At 53.5% G+C, this 16029-nt stretch overlaps 1 protein-coding gene across 6 annotated transcripts in view; it reads left to right on the forward strand.

Moving 5' to 3' along the window:
- KIF25 (kinesin family member 25) overlaps positions 1–16029 on the forward strand; it is a 40576-nt gene continuing 24547 nt past the window's right edge. For 4 of the 6 annotated variants that reach the window (XM_081529650.1, XM_081529653.1, XM_081529651.1 and 1 more), the window contains exons 1-6: positions 191–273; positions 6820–6936; positions 9324–9444; positions 9912–10021; positions 12098–12186; positions 14909–14945. In XM_081529650.1, the coding sequence (XP_081385776.1) occupies positions 202–273; positions 6820–6936; positions 9324–9444; positions 9912–10021; positions 12098–12186; positions 14909–14945 (546 nt within the window). In that variant the 5' untranslated portion in view covers positions 191–201. Of the gene's footprint in view, positions 274–6740; positions 6937–9323; positions 9445–9911; positions 10022–12097; positions 12187–14908; positions 14946–16029 lie in introns of all 6 variants that reach the window. The other 2 variants (XM_081529649.1, XM_081529652.1) reach the window with 2 other exon arrangements.

Here is a 16029-nt window from a genome sequence, read left to right on the forward strand (position 1 = left end):
CTTCTGGGCAGGTGTGGGCTGCGCGCCACGGAGCCCCAGCCCCTCCTGCCCGGACCCCCGCCGCCCCTCCCCCTCCCCCTCCCCCGGTCCCCCTACACGTCCACCTGCGCGCCCCTCCCCCACCCCACTCATGCCCCCACCCCACCCCCCGCCCTCACCTGCATCGTCTTGGCGACCACCCAAGGCCCACAGGCCAGGGCGATGCCAGTGCGGGGCGGCCGTTGGGGGGGTTTCTGGGAGCTGCGGGCAAAGCAGCTGCAACGTCAACTGCAGGTGAGGGACCCGGGACCCCAGGCCACCAGCACCCCACCGCCCCTCGCTCAACTCAAGGCGCCGCCCAGCCCGGGCAGGTTTGGGCGGATCCGTGAGCTGCAAACGGCGGGCCCCGCCCAGCCCCGTGCCAGGGGTGGGCATCCCCGCCTCCCCACTCCCTGCCTTCCCCATCCCCACCCCCTCCCGGGCCTCACCCGCCCCCCCAAGGGTCTCCGTTTCCCCCCTCCAGGGACGTCTGTCTCCCTCCACGCCCCACGCCCCACTTTACTCTCTTCTGAGTCCTGAGCTAAATATCAGAAGTCAGGCTAGAGGTGTAGGCTGTCTCACCTGCCCTCGGGGGATACGCAGTTGAGGAAGAGGAATATTGTTGTTCAGTCAGTCGTGTCGGACTCTTTGCAACCCCATGGACTGCAGCACCCAGGCTTCCCTGTCCATCAGCAACTCCCGAAACTTGCTCAAACTCATATCTATAGAGTGGGTGATGCCATCCAACCATCTCATCCTCTGTCGTTCCCTTCTCCTCCTGCCCTCAATCTTTCCCAGCATCAGGGTCTCTTCAAATGAGTCAGTTCTTCACATCAGGTGGCCAAAGTTTTGGAGTTTCAGTGTGGCATCAGTCCTTCCAATGAATATCCAGGGTTGATTTCCTTTACAATGGACTGGTTTGATCTCCTTGCAGTCCAAGGGACTCTCAAAAGTCTTCTCCAACACCACAGTTCAAAAGCATCAATTCTTCAGCTCTCAGCTTTCTTTATAGTCCAACTCTCACATCCATACATGACCACTGGAAAAACCATAGCCTTGACTACATGGACCTTTGTTGACAAAGTAATGTCTCTGCTTTTTAATATGCCGTCTAGGTTGGTCATAACTTTCCTTCCAAGGAGTGTCTTTTAATTTCATGGCTGCAATCACCATCTGCAGTGATTTTGGAGCCCAAAAAAATAAAGTCAGCCACTATTTCCACTGTTTCCCATCTATTTGCCATGAAATAGTTGAAGGCTAGCTTGGAGAATTTTGAGCATTACTTTGCTACCATGTGAGATGAGTGCAATTGTGCGGTAGTTTGAACATTCTTTGGCATTGCCTTTCTTTGGGATTGAAATGAAAACTGACATTTTCCAGTCCTGAGGCCACTACTGAGTTTTCCAAATTTGCCAGCATTTTGAGTACACTTTCACAGCATCATCATTTAGGATTTGAAATATTTCAGCTGGAATTCCATCACCTCCACCATCTTTGTTCGTAGTGATGCTTCCTAAGGTCCACTGGACTTTGCACTCCAGGATACCTGGCTCTAGGTGAGTGATCACACCATCGTGGTTATCTGGGTCATGAAGATCTTTTTTGCATAGTTCTTCTGTGTATTCTTGCCACCTCTTCTTAATATCTTCTGCTTCTGTTAGGTCCCTACCATTTCTGTCCTTTATTGAGCCCATCTTTGCATGAAATGTTCCCTTGGTATCTCTAATTTTCTTGAAGAGATCTCTAGTCTTTCCCATTCTGTTGTTTTCCTCTATTTCTTTGCATTGATAGCTGAGGAAGGCTTTCTTCTCTCTCCTTGCTATGCTTTGAAACTCTGCATTCAAATGGGTATATCTTTCCTCTTCTCCTTTGCCTTTTGCTTCTATACCTTTCTCAGCTAAAATTTGGAAGGCCTCCTCAGACAACCATTTTGCCTTTCTGTATTTCTTTTTCTTGGGGATGGTCTTGATTCCTGTCTCCCGTACAATGTCACGAACCTCCGTCCATAGTTCATCAGGCACTCTGTCTATCAGATCTAGTCACTTAAATCTATTTCTCACTTCCACTGTATAATCATAAGGGATTTGATTTAGGTCATATCTGGATGGTCTAGTGATTTTCCCTACTTTCTTCAATTTAAGTCTAAATTTTGCAATAAGGAGTTCATGATCTGAGACACAGTCAATTCCCAGTCTTGTTTTTGCTGACAGTATAGAGCTTCTCCATCTTTGACTGCAAAGAATCTAATCAATCTGATTTCAGTGTTGACCATCTGGTGGTGTCCATGTGTAGAGTCTTCTCTTGTGTTGTTGGAAGAGGGTGTTTGCTCTGACCAGTGCGTTTTCTTGGCAAAACTCTGTTAGCGTTTGCCCTGCTTCATTTTGTACTCCAAGGCCAAACTTGCCTGTTACTCAAGGTATCTCTTCACTTCCTACTTTTGCATTCCAATCCCCTATGATGAAAGGGACATCTTTTTTGTTGTTATTTCTAGAAGCTCTTGTAGGTCCTTGTAGAACCATTCAACTTTAGCTTCTTTGGCATTAGCGGTTGGGGCACAGATTTGGATTACTGTGGTAGTGAATGGTTTACCTTGGAAACAGAGATGATTCTGTTGTTTTTGAGATTGCATCCAAGTACTGCATTTCAGACTCTTTGGTTGACTATGAGGGCTACTCCATTTCTTCTAAAGGATTCCTGCCCACAGTAGTAGATAAAATGGTCATCTGAGTTAAATTCATACTCACAAAGTAAATGTCAGCTTGGAAAGGAACTGAAGGGGCTCCCGGGTGTGGTCAACCATTCTGGTCCAGCCCCCGTGGGCCTCACCTGGGTCCGGGAGTGTCTCCTCAGAGCAGGTGGAGCCAAGTCCTGGGGAGATGCGAGTGGGGTCAGGGGTTGAGGAGCGAGCTGCCCTGGGGGTGACCTGAGTGGGGCTGTGTGGTGGGCAGGGTGGGCCCAGCACTGGTGGCGTGCAAGGCCATGAAACAAACCTCAATAGATTGAGACAGGCAGAAATCAGATGCAATATGTTATCTTATTCCAATAGAGGGAAGTCAGGAATTAATGACAGAGAGGACTTTGATAAATTCACAAATATGTAAAAATTAACACACTTCTAAATAACCAACAAATTAAAGAAGAAATCCAAAAAGAGATTAGGAAATATTTTGAGATGAACGAAAATTAAGATTCCACACACCAAAATTTATGGGATGCAACCAAAGCAGTGCTTAAAAGGAAAGCCTATTAATTTAGGGCTAGTCGGCAATGGCACCCCACTCTAGTACTCTTGCCTGGAAAATCCCATGGATGGAGGAGCCTGGTAGGTACAGTCCATGGGGTCGCTAAGAGTCAGACACGACTGAGCGACTTCACTTTCACTTTTCCCTTTCATGCACTGGAGAAGGAAATGGCAACGCACTCCAGTGTTCTTGCCTGGAGAATCCCAGGGACGGCGGAGCCTGGTGGGCTGCTGTCTATGGGGTCGCACAGAGTCGGACACGACTGAAGCGACTTAGCAGCAGTAGCAGCAGTCACACTAGCTTTAAACAAAGTGCATATTAATTTATCAGCTCATCTTCAAGTCTGTGATCTTCTGGTGCTTCTGAGCACACTTAGGGTACGGCTTCTCTCGGCCACCCGCTGCTCTGAACTGCTGGGAGGTGACAGCCGGAACTCATTCTGCGGCGTTTCCCCAGCCTCATCGTCCTGGACTCAGGCCACCCCGGCAGGTCACTCTGCCTGGAACCCCTTGTGGCCGTGGCTGCTCACACCTCAGAATAAACTTCCAGCTCATGTTTGGGGTTTTCACGTGTGTCTGCACTGTTAGTGTGGATTGTTGTTCTTCAGTCGCTCAGGTGTGTCTGACTCTTTGTGACCCCATAGACCGCAGCACACCAGGCCTCCCTGTCCATCACCAACTCCCGGAGTTTACCCAAACTCTTGTCCATGGAGTCGGTGATGCCATCCAACCATCTCATCCTGTCGTCCCCTTCTCCTCCCGCCTTCAATCTTTCCCGGCATCAGGGTCTTTTCCAATGAGTCGGTTCTTCGCATCAGGTGGACAAAGTATTGGAGCTTCAATTTCAGCATCAATCCTTGCAGTGAATATTCAGCACTGATCTCCTTTAGGATTGACTGGTTTAATCTCCTTGCAGTCCAAGTGACTCTCAAGAGTATTCTCCAACACCACAATTCAAAAGCATCAATTCTTCTATTCGGATCTGATGTTCTACCGGTGGGGGAGCTTCAGAATGCCAACCGTTTTTTCAGTTTGTCTTTGAGACAATTTTTTTTTGCTTGTTTTACATGTAAAGATCATTAGATATAGATTGTCAGATAGAGCCTGTAAAATTTCGAGCATTTATAAGTCCCTATATTCTTTTTTGAAAATTGACAGAGAAATCTCAGTCTCTGTGGCCCATATCCCCTGTACCCTCACGGCATCTGACACCGTTGGCTGAGCCCCTCCGGCCCGGGTGGGAGCAGGCTGTGTGTGTCCACGGCGGTGTGTCCAGCTCTCAAGGACTCTGCCAGGAAATGGGGTTCCCATTTTCATCCCCTGCCGTGCAGGCCAAGACAGCTGTCGTCCCGACGGTAGGAGCGAGGGTCTGGTTTCCACGGCCCTCCCAGGAGTAACACTCCTGTGTTCAGGTTCACGGTCGCCTGGACGAGCCCCGGGTCCTTTGCCTGAGCAGCCCCGTGTGTTCCTGTTGATCTTCGTCCAGCCCGACTCCTGCTTCTCTCCCTCTCCCTGGGGTTCGCCCGCCCTGAGAAAGTCCCAAACCGCCTCCCCTCTTCTGCAGCCTCTGCTCCTCCAGCCGCTGCCGCATGGCCCCTCATCCTGCCGGGGCGCGGGCCTCCTGTCCCGGGGGGACTTGCTCCCCCCAGGGCCTGACACCTGTGTCAGCTGCGTCCCCTGGCACGCCGGGCAGGGCTGCCCTTCCTGCGACCCCAGCTGCTCAGCTGCCGAGCCCCATCCCCTGGACGGTGGGCTGCTGACAGGCGCTCAGCGTCTGGTCCCGTCCTGGCTCGGTCCCTGACCCGCCTCCCAGGCTTCTGTGCCCTGCTCCAAGCACACGCCTGGGGCCTCTGCCCTGGCCTCCCCTGCGGCTGGCATCATCTCCCGTGTCCCCTGTGCCCTGCCCGGGGGCCGGTGTCCCACCAGCCGAGTGCAGGCCCCCAGCACGTGTTCACTGGACGGGATGGGCCTGTGTCCTCACCGGCTTGTCCCACCAGCCCCCCGGCCGTCTCCTCTGCCCTCTGCCCGGCCGCCCCCGGAAGGCGAGCAGTGGCTCCCGCTGATGACGTGAGCGCGTACCCATCTCTCGTGTGGCTTCTGAGCTGTGTGTCTCTGTCCCAGGCACGTGGTAAATCGGGGTCATGGGTGGTTTAACCACGTGTTCTCACTGCGTGGGAATGTGTGCGTGCTGTTCTGGGGAGAAACTGTTTGCAGCGTTCGCTGGCTCGTGAGGACGTAGTGTGAGAGCGTAAACGCCTGGATAAACACCGTGGGAGTCAGTCGGGTCGAAGGAAAACCCAAGCTGGCTGGCTGTGCCCAGGACCTCCCCGCACCTCCCCGCCAGCGGCTCAGGCCAGAGTCCACGTTTCTGTCCCATCCTGAGAGTTTGGCCCATCGCCGTTCCCACAGTGATGCTCTGCTGTCCAGACCACGAGGGCCCGTCGTCCGTAGTCTGAGCGCCCTGTCCCCTTCCCTCCTGTCCTCCCCGCAGGCACCAGAGTGACTGCAAGTCCTCCGCGACGTGGCACCACCCGCGGGTCGACCAGGGAATCGCCCCGCAGGCCCCTCCCCCACTGGAGACTGTGGGGGCCTCTGGCCCCCCGATGCCCCCCCAGCCGCGGGCTGCTCCCCTCGCCTCAGGGCCTTTCCCAGCGCCGGCCCTGCCCCTGAAGCAGCATTAACCTGGGCCCTGCTCGCGCAGCCTGGCCCTTGCAGGCTTGTTCTGGTGGCTGGTGCCCCGCGGTCCCATCACTTCACAACGAATCGATGGAGGAACAATGGAAACAGTGACAGACTTTGTTTTCTTAGGCTCTAGAATCACTGTTTGCAGTTCTGGGGAGAACTAGAACTGCAGACAGTGACTGCAGCCATGAGATTAAAAGACGCTTGCTCCTCGGAAGGAAAGTAATGACAAACCTCAACAGCATATTAAAAAGCAGAGACACTACTTTGCCAACAAAGGTCCGCCTAGTAAAGGCTGTGGTTCTTCCAGTGGTCATGTATGGATGTGAGAGTTGGACTATAAAGAAAGCTGAGTGCCAAAGAATTGATGCTTTTGAACTGTGATGTTGGAGAAGACTCTTGAGAGTCCCTTGGACTGCAAGGAGATCCAACCAGTCAATCCTAAAGGAGATCAGTCCTGGGTGTTCATTGGAAGGACTGATGCTGAAGCTGAAACTCCAATACTTTGATACGAAGAGCCGACTGATTGGAAAAGCCCCTGATGCTGGGACAGACTGAAGGTGGGAGGAGAAGGGGACGACAAAGGATGAGATGGCTGATGGCATCAGCGACTCAATGGACATGAGTTTGAGTAAACTCCAGGAGGTGATGGATAGGGAGGCCTGGTGTGCTGCGGTCCACGGGGTCGCAGAGAGTCGGACATGGCTGAGCAGCTGAACTGATGCCCTGTCACCCCTGAGCTTGCCCTCGGCCTGGGCAGCAGCTCCTCGTGGGCAGGTGGGGCCCTGTGGACAATCAGGAAGTGTCTCCCTCAGAGAAAAGGCCCCTGTGTCCGTCCTGACGATCTAAGTTGTCTTTTCCTCTCTTCTGAGCCACAGTCCCGGGAAGTGACTGGAAGGGGCTGCAGGGCAGAGACGCACGCGCTTCTCAGGCAGCAGACGCCCTGGCGAGGACACTCACCCTCCGCCCTGACCCAGCTCGGCTGCGCCGCCCAGGTGAGGACGTTCCCAGGGTCCGTCTTCACTCCCGGGATGAGCGTTTGTGTTCAGTCGGGAGAGTGGCTATTTTCTGGGGGAATTGTGTAAGCCGTGCCTGTCAAAATAGATCCACTCTGCGTTTATGTTATGGGAGTTTAGCTGATTGACAATGTCATGTTAGTTTCTGCTGCGCAGAGAAGTGATTCACTTACATATGTAGTTCGGGTTTCTAAATACTATTTTCCCTTGTGATTTATCATGGTGGATCTACTCTTTTTTAAATGATTTCATTTGTCTCTTTTCGTCTGTGCTGGGTCTTCGTTGCTGTTCAGCCTTTTCTCCAGCTGTGGAAGTGGGGGTTCCTCTCTGATTGCAGTGCTCAGGTTCATTGCAGTGGCTTCTCTTGCTGTGCACGCATGCTCTAGGGCACACCAGCCTCGGTAGCTGCGGTTCCCATTCTCTAGAGCACAGGCTCAGCAGTTGTGGCTCACGGACTTTGCTGCCGTGAAGCGTGTGGGATCCTCCCCGAGCAGGCATCGAACCCTTGTCTCCTGCGCTGGCAGGTGGATTCTCTGCCATTGAGCCACCAGGGAAGCCTGATGATCTACTCTCACGGAATTACAAGAAGCCTGAATTTTAGGAGGACTTTCCTGGTGGCTCAGATGGTAAAGTGTCTGCCTACCATGCGGGAGACCCGGGTTCGATCCCTGGGTTGGGCAGATCCTCTGGAGAAGGAAATGGCAACCCACTCGAGTACTCTTGCCTGGAAAATCCCATGGATGGAGGAGCCTGGTAGCTTACAGTCCATGGGGTCACAAAGAGTCGGACACGACTGAGCGACTTCACTTTTAATTTTAGGAAGCAAAGCCCGTCAGTGTATATATGTAGATAATACAGTGTATTATATGTGGCTGGCTTGGTCTTGTTTATTAAACTACCAAATGATTACCATCTTTATAATCGGTAGTAGACGCAGTTCACTGTGGGCATTCTGCTTTCTGAAACTAAATAGAAGGCTGAACCTCAGAACACGGTTGAGACCTCGTGCAGAGCCAGGAAGGAAAACGCATTTTGGCCACGAGGTGAAGTGTTGCACTTCCCTGCTCGTGGAAGTTTGTGCATCACAGCTGCTCTCACTTACTCTTTGCGTCAAAAGTTAGAAACTGGCTTGTACACATCTGATTAAAGGGCGTTAATACAGCAGATTATCCAGGAGAGCACCTCCTTTAAAAGCACCGTGGCTCCTGACAAGAGCTGGAGGCATCGGCACACAGTCCACGGGCAATTCTCCAAGGTGGACGCCTTTCAAGCATTGTTCACCTTTTGTTACAAACAGTGTGACCAGGGTAAAGATTAGAAGGAAAAAAGGTCATCACTGCGACAATAGAAACACCATCTGTAAAGAGGATTAACTTGCCCTTGGGGTGGTTTTTTTTCTCCCCCCCCAGGATGAACTGCATTAGTTTATTTAGAATGGGTTTGTATGGAATTAATTCTTCATTGTCTTCCAACTGGCTAAAACTATTCCATCCTTCAATGAAGTATATAACTTTATCTGCGTTCCATAAAGTAAAAATAATTTAATTCAATTTAGTTTTGATGTTTTATGAAAATGTTTCCTAAACACACTGAAAGGGTCTCCACTTTATAGCCAGAAAAGACTTAACAAAAGGGACAAAGAACATGTATTTAAGTTCAGTAAACATGTATTTAGGTTCAGTTAGGGTTTCATGAGTTAAGTGTTTGGTATTAAACAGTAGCACCTCCATTTTTTCATTCCATGGACTGGTCTTCGAGCCAACACACCTTCAGGTCATTTCAGGAAGAAAAAGCGCACCTTACATGGAGGATGCTGTTTAGTTGGGTTGTTGCATTGTTCCCGGGGCTCTGGAATCCAGTGTTTATGTGCCTGGAATTCCGCTGTGCACATTTATAACCCAGGCGGGCATTGTTCTCTGCCTGGGGAGTAGATTAGAGCTTTGCTCCGGGGAGGGGAGCCCCGCGTCGCAGGAAGTAAACAGCAGGCGGAAAAACGTCCCAGGCGAGCTCTCCACCGGGCCACGGGCTGTGCTTCCTACGGAAATGGGTGAAAGACTTGATTTTCTTAAGTACTTCATCTGTATAAGTGTATCAAGTCACACAGGCTGCTTTGTGAAGTGCAAACCCCAGGTCTGGGCTCAGGGTCTGGGAGTGAGCCGGGGTGTGTCTGTCAGTGAAACACAGGGGTGGCGGGTGTTCCCGGGTCTGGGGTTGAGGGCGTCGGCGTGAACAGGTCTGGGTCATGATGACCCACGCGTGGTCGTTTGGTGTGGGCTGTGTCCTCACCTTGCGGAAGCCCTACAAGTGCGCTGTGACGAGCAGCGCTCAGGCCCATCAGCTTGGTCGTGTGGGTCCTTGTTTTGCAGAAGCTGAAGCAAGAGGTGGAGGCGCTGCAGTCCTCTTCTCGGGAGGAGGAGCATCGGGACTGTCTTTCTGAGATAGTGCGGGCCGTCCAGACTGCCCGGCTCCACCGCGAGGCTCTGCAGGGTAAGACGGACCCCGACTGAGCGTGCGCTGGTCCACATGGGGGCGGGGCCCGCAGGCCGGCGTCCAGCCCCCCAGCGCCGAGGGCCTGCGGGCTCATGGGCAGGGCCGAGTCCTTGTTCTCTGGGTGACCGCTTGACTCCTTGACCTTAACCTGTGGCTGAACAGGGCCCTCTGTGTAAGGGCCCCCACCATGGCGCCCCAGGAACCCACCTTGTGGTCCCCACCCCACCATGGCACCCCAGGAACCCACCTTGTGCCCCCACCCCTGTCCAGACCATGGAGCGGGCTGTCAGGATGGAGATGAGCGTCCACGGCCGCTGTCCTGAGACCCAGGACCTTCCCCGAGGCTGGCACAGGCTGTATTTCGGGTGCCCTGGGTGCCAAAGGCCCGCAACGCTCTGGGCGCAGGGCTGGTGGAAGGGGCCGGGCCCTCCAGAGCTGCTCTGATGGGGTGACCTTGCCTGCAGCGGCCTGGCCGGCGGAGGCGGGGCGTCTTGAGCGGTCCCTGCGGGACGTGACTGAGCGCTGGCGGCGGGAGCAGCGGGAGCGGCGGCGGCGGCTGCAGGAGGCCCTGGCGGTGGGTGACCGTCCGCCCGACCCAGACAGCGGGGGCCAGCGGGGGCGGGGTCCCTGTCCTCCGCAGGCCGCCGCCTCCCCGGTCCTCCGGGCGCTCTGTCGGGGGCAGGGCTGGGCCACCCCAGGCCAGGCTGGGTGACGCAGGGCTGGGAGGTGACCACCCAGCACCTGGGGGGCCTTTGGGCAGGCCGGTGCGCTGTGGGTGGGGGAGCGGTTTGCAGAGGCGGAGACCCCAAGCAGGACAGGAGCTCGGTAAAGCCTGAGCCGCCTCTGAGATGCTCGCAGGCATAGGGGGCGGGCCCTGCCTCCTTCTCCAGCTCTTGTCCACCTGGCCAGTGTCTACGTAGAGGTGAGAGCTGGGCAAGGCCCTGGGGATGTGCTCCGGCCTCTGTCCAGACCTGGACTCTTTGGGTCCTAATTACATGTGACTTGATAGAAATAAGCAGGCAAGTTGATGACATTTGAAGATACAAGTTTGGAAAGGATTGATCGCAGACAGATTGAACGGCAAAATATTTCAGCAGGCTGGAGCAGCAGGCTGTACCTGGCCTGTCTCCAGGATGCCGGGCACTTGGTGCAGGGACCCAGTGTGGTCCCCGCCAGTGACGGCATCGCCTGGCTGGGCTGAGGTCCGTTCCTAGGCAGACCAGCACGTTAGGGTCTCCCCACGCGCTGAGCCGCCGTTACTGTCGTTACTAGGGGACCCTCTGGCCGACCTGCAGCGCAAGCTCAGGTGACAAGTCCCCTCGGGTCACTGCCCCTTGGTCTCCAGGCTCCTCTGCCCTGCCTCTGGCTGCCCACCTGTCCTGGGAGGTCATGCCTGTCACTCGCAGCTGTGAGAAGCCTCGGGTCACTATTGCTCACCCCTCAGCCACCACCTCCGGGCGTCCCCCACCTCGTCCAGCGGCCGCCTCTCCCCAGGCCTCTTGTGCCCCACGGGTCTGCCCAGGTCCCTGAGAAGCCGTGGCTTCTGCCCCACATCCAGATTTCTGGCCTGGGGTGTTTGCGGGCGTCTGGCAAGTTTGCTGCTATTTCTCCTGCTTTCCCGGACTGTCTCCAAAGTCTGAGGGGCTGGGGAGGAGCTGACGGCTCCAGAGTCCCCCAGGCACCAAGGCACGGGGTGCCCGGGGAGTCCTGGAGGGGGCTGGCCATTCGTGTCCGTGGCTGCCAAGGAAGCTAGTGGTTTGCCCAGTAGTGTAGACAGAAGAGCCTCCGAGTGTAGAGACGGAGCGGACTCCCTCTGCCTAGAGATGTGCTTCTCATCCCCGACACGCTTCAGGAAGGACATGGATGGGCTGGGTTGATCTCAGCCTTCTCAGGAGGACAGTGGACATGCCCCAGAGCAGTGAAGGCTGGCGGGGTGAGCAGGCAGGGAGGTTTCTGAGGGACGCAGGAGCAGGGCTTCCGACAAGCTGGCACGTGGAAAAGGAAGGACCCCTTCAGTGTGGTCCCCAAGTTATCAAAGGGCCGCGAGTCAAAGGCTCCAGCAGAACCGTGTAGCAGTGACTCAGAGCTCACCTGGGAGACAGGACCCCCTCATCATTAGAGGGACCCAGGCACAGCCCGGCGGAAACGTGGCCATGTCCACCGGGCTAAACTCAACACGAGCTTGCCGTGAATTCCTGGGGTAACGAGTGCCTCAGCTCTGAGCCCCCGGCGTGCAGGACGGTGTGGCTCCCTCGCTGGCGGAGGTTCGGGGGCTCATTCTTCTTCTCCGTTTCTGCATCGTCTCTTCACACCCACCCCGGGAGGGTCTGGGTAACGAGCCACATTTCAGAAGCCTTCTCAAATCCCCGAGAGATTAGCCCGGGGTGTGGGGTGCTGTTACACGGTAGTGTCTTGATGCACACAGCCCAGTGGTAATCATTTGCCACGTGAGCAAATGGAAGAGTGAATTTTTAAAAATTTGAGATGACACAGACCGTCCCTGCTCCGTGGGGGTTTTCTCCCGCGTCGAGGCTTGGTGGTAAGTCCAGCGCTCATGTCTCGGGGAAAGTCCTCAGCAGATGCTCATCGAGGAAATGGTCCCTGGGTTCTGCGTGCTCCCAGGCTCATGGGAAACCTCCTCCTGCTTCAGGAGCTGAAGGGCAACATCAGAGTCCACTGTCGGATCCGCCCTCTGCTGCCCTTTGATGACGAGGCTCAGGAGCTGGTCTCACAGAACAGGTAATCTGCTTCTGCACTGTGTGTGTGCATGCACGTGTGCACAGACATGTGTACACATATCTGTGGTGTGTGCACACACCTCTGTGTGCACATGTATGTGTGTGTTTATGTGTGTGCATGCACACATGCGTGTATGTATGTTGTATGTGTATTGTGTACATATGTGTGTGTAGTGTTGAAAGTCTGTTGCTGAACCACGAAAGATGCAGAGATTCTTGGCCTCCAGAGGAGAAGAATTTAATCCAGGGCCAAAGACAAGGCTTGGTTGCTCAGAGCTTTTGTGTGATAAAGTTCTATTAAAGTATAAAAGAGATAGAGAAGGCTTCTGACAGAGACATCGGAAGGGGCAGAGAGAGTGCCCCCTGCTAGTCTTTAGCTGGATGTTATATAGCTACTAGCAGTCTGCTAATTAAAGAAAGGAAATGTCTCAAAACTCAGAGAATGGCACCAGGCCCCTCACCCACAACATGCACTGGGATAACATTGGCAGCAGGTGAGTCATCCCGGGCCATAAAATGATTGACATGAATCTTGAAGAAAGGCGGGTTTCCATACAAACGTATAGTTTCATTAACACCAATTAGGAGAACAAGGTATGAGCATAACACACCGGTTTGTCAAGTCGGTTCTGAGCCTTTAGGAGGAACCGACTTGAAGACAGAGTCTAAGGTAAATGCCTGGCACAGTCACACAGCTGAAGACAAACATTTCCATAAGAAAAATGCATCGGTTAGCACAGGTCTGAGAAAAGTTAAGTTCAGGTGGAACTATGGCAACACAAAATTTTAAGAGAAACCTCTCTTTATATTTGTATAGAGAAGGGAAAATATAACACTAGTTTGTTTCCTCCTGCCGCTTAAGAGAGAGAGAAAAAATGTGCCACTTGCAGCCTATTTCCTCCGTGTGGAGACCCCTGGCCTTCCTGCCTGTTACCCTCTCAGTGCATATGTGCACTGTGCACACACGTGTGTGGGGGGGGTGTGTATTGTGTGCACACGTGTGTGTCTTGTGTGCACATGTGTGTGTTGTGTGCACATGTGTGTGTTGTGTGCATGTGTGTGTGTGTGTGTGTGCAGAGACAAAGCACAGAAGTGGCACCCCGCCTCCTGTGTTCTGGTCTCCGGATGAGGCCCTCTTTTCTGGATGGAGCTGATTTGCTAAGAGTGAGTGGGTGGCGGTCTCTCCGGCACGTGCCTGAACGTGGCCAAAATACCTGAGCAGGAAAGAGAGGGGTCGTAGGAGCCCTGCTGCCCAGGCGGTCAGGCAGCCTTTGTGGTGCGGGGCCAGCTCTTGCGGGTCCTTGCCCTCTGATTCCCCCCAGAGGCCCCTCAGAATTCAGGGGGTGGTTACTACTGACTCAGCACTCCTGACTGAGAGGAAGTGTCCGTGGTATTGATGAGCGACACAAAATTACCTGAAATTCGCTTCCTTGAAAATCATACTCCGGCTTTTCCTTCTTTCTCCGATGAAACAAATGCCCCATGGACGTCTCCACTGCGCAGCCTGTCGGAGCAGCTCTCGACCCCGGGCTCACCTGGCCCGCATCCCGCACAGCCCGCAGCATCCTCTGCTCCGCCGGGTGAGGCCAGACCCACGCGGTGGCCGCTCACACCTGCCCCTGTGACTGCACTCACCTCAGGGCCCTCCCCGTGTCCTGGCCACACTTCATTCTTCTGTAAAGGCCCCGTCCAGTCTCTCCTCTCTGCACGTGATACAATGTAACACTTGGCTTTAGAGGGTCTTGAGGAAGCCCTTGGTCAGCCCTGTGGTGTGAAACCAGTCGTGGCGGACCGTCCAGCTCTGCAGCGCGGTCCGGCAGCCGGCGGCCCTGAAATGTGGTGTCTCCGTGCCTGCGCTCGTGGAGTGGTGTTTGCAGATGGCCTCGTCACATTATTCATCTGCTTCTGTGCTGCCCGACAGGGTCACTTCCCGCCTCACGTGGTCCTGTGACTAAATGAGTGAAAGTTCAGTCGTCTAGACGCGTAGCTTCTCAGCTGCTCCGGCCACATCTCAGGTGTGCTGCTGGACGGTTCATCACAGAACCATCAGTCGGCACTGCCCTGGGCTGTTCGACTTGGCAAAGCTTCCCAAGAGGCGTCATAAACTGTTGTTTATGTTCTTCTATCATTTATGTTTACTTAATTTTAGCTCTGACACATGTCACCTCTCTCTGGATTCACGATTGCTTTCTAATACTGGGGCTCGTGAGGGCAGAGACCTTGCCAAGCCTTTCTTTCTGTCTCAGTCACCCCCAAGCTTCTAACCTGTAGGAGGCATTTACATGTAGACGTATGTATCACACAACACAGCTAGAGAATACAGAAGTACCAAACAGAGCGGAGGTATGCGAGGGATACACAGCTAGAGAATACAGAAGTACCAAACAGAGCGGAGGTATGCGAGGGATACACAGCTAGAGAATACAGAAGTACCAAACAGAGCGGAGGTATGCGAGGGATACACAGCTAGAGAATACAGAACACAGCTAGAGAATACAGAAGTACCAAACAGAGCGGAGGTATGCGAGGGAAATATGCCAAGATAAGGTCAGAAGGAGGGACGGGAGGTGGAAAGGAGGAAAGGATAGAAAAATCGAGACCAAGATGCAAGATGTCAGGGACCGGAAGAGAGGGAGCCAGAAATGAGCCCGAAGTCTGAGAAATGGGGATGCGCGGAGGGAATCCATCGTAATGTGTGTTTTAAATGTCATTTTATCCCTCAGCTCTGTGTCCGGAGGAGTGGTCCATGCAGTCGATGACGTGAGTGAATTTTCCTTACACATTGTATCTGGGAGCATTCTGTTTGATGGTTCAATCACTGAGTAATTCAGAGGCAGAGTGAATATGAAGCAATTTCCTCCTTTATTCATGCTTTCTTAGTTAACAAAGATTGTCTCTATTTCTTGAATTCTATCAGATGTGAAATTTGCGGGGTGTTGGGTGCGTTTCCCATGCGAGCCCTTAGGTGCCTTTCCCACGCAAGCCCATAAGGCTGTTCGCCGGTAGCTCTAAGGGAGGGAAGCCACCCTCTTTCATTAATTCTCCAGCCCCCACATCAATCTGTGCACATGTGAGTGAGTCCTAACATTTGCAGCACAAGGAAAGAAGTGCAAGTATAAAACAAATAGAGTTAAGTATGAACTTAGTAGTGTAAATTTGAAACAGACACTTCTGTTATGAACTCATGAGTGTGTTTTCCCTTTAAAGCCAAATTTTCCTCATATTTGGGCTTCCCTGGTGGCTCAGCTGGTAAAGAATCTGCCTGCAGTGTGGGAGACCTGGATTCGATCCCTGGGTTGGGAAGATCCCCTGGAGAAGGGAAAGGCTACCCACTCCAGTGTTCTGGCCTGGAGAATTCCATGGACAGTGCAGGCCATGGGGTCACAAAGAATCGGACACAACTGAGCGACTCTCACCTCACTTTCTTTGCTCATATTTATCTGTCGAAAAGGCCAGAAGCAGCAGTGGCTGCAGGACAGTGGGGCTCCTTGTGGGGTCATGAGTCACAGGTCCCGAAGAGCCCGGGGCAGAGGAAAGGGAAGGGTCGGGACTTCCCGCCGGAGGACGCAGAGCCTTTTTAACGGAGCGCCCACGGGTGTCGGATGGGATGATGGAGCTTAGGGAGTGAGTGACTCAGACCAAAATAACATATTCCTACGAAAACCTTCAGTTCATAGCGATTATTATTTTTAGATCTTGTTGATCAGCTTGGGAGAGTGCTGGCGTGTCGGTCCTTTATTCTAAGACACGATAAAGAAAGAAGGAAACCTTGTGTGGCCCTTCCTGATGAAATGCGTTTCAGGGTAAATGCCTCACTGATGAGGAAAAGTTCTTCTTTATAGGA

Source organism: Giraffa tippelskirchi, chromosome 9 (assembly GCF_054371585.1).
Source record: "Giraffa tippelskirchi isolate mGirTip1 chromosome 9, T2T-mGirTip1v1.2.pri, whole genome shotgun sequence".
NCBI classification, from domain to species: Eukaryota; Metazoa; Chordata; class Mammalia; order Artiodactyla; family Giraffidae; genus Giraffa; species Giraffa tippelskirchi.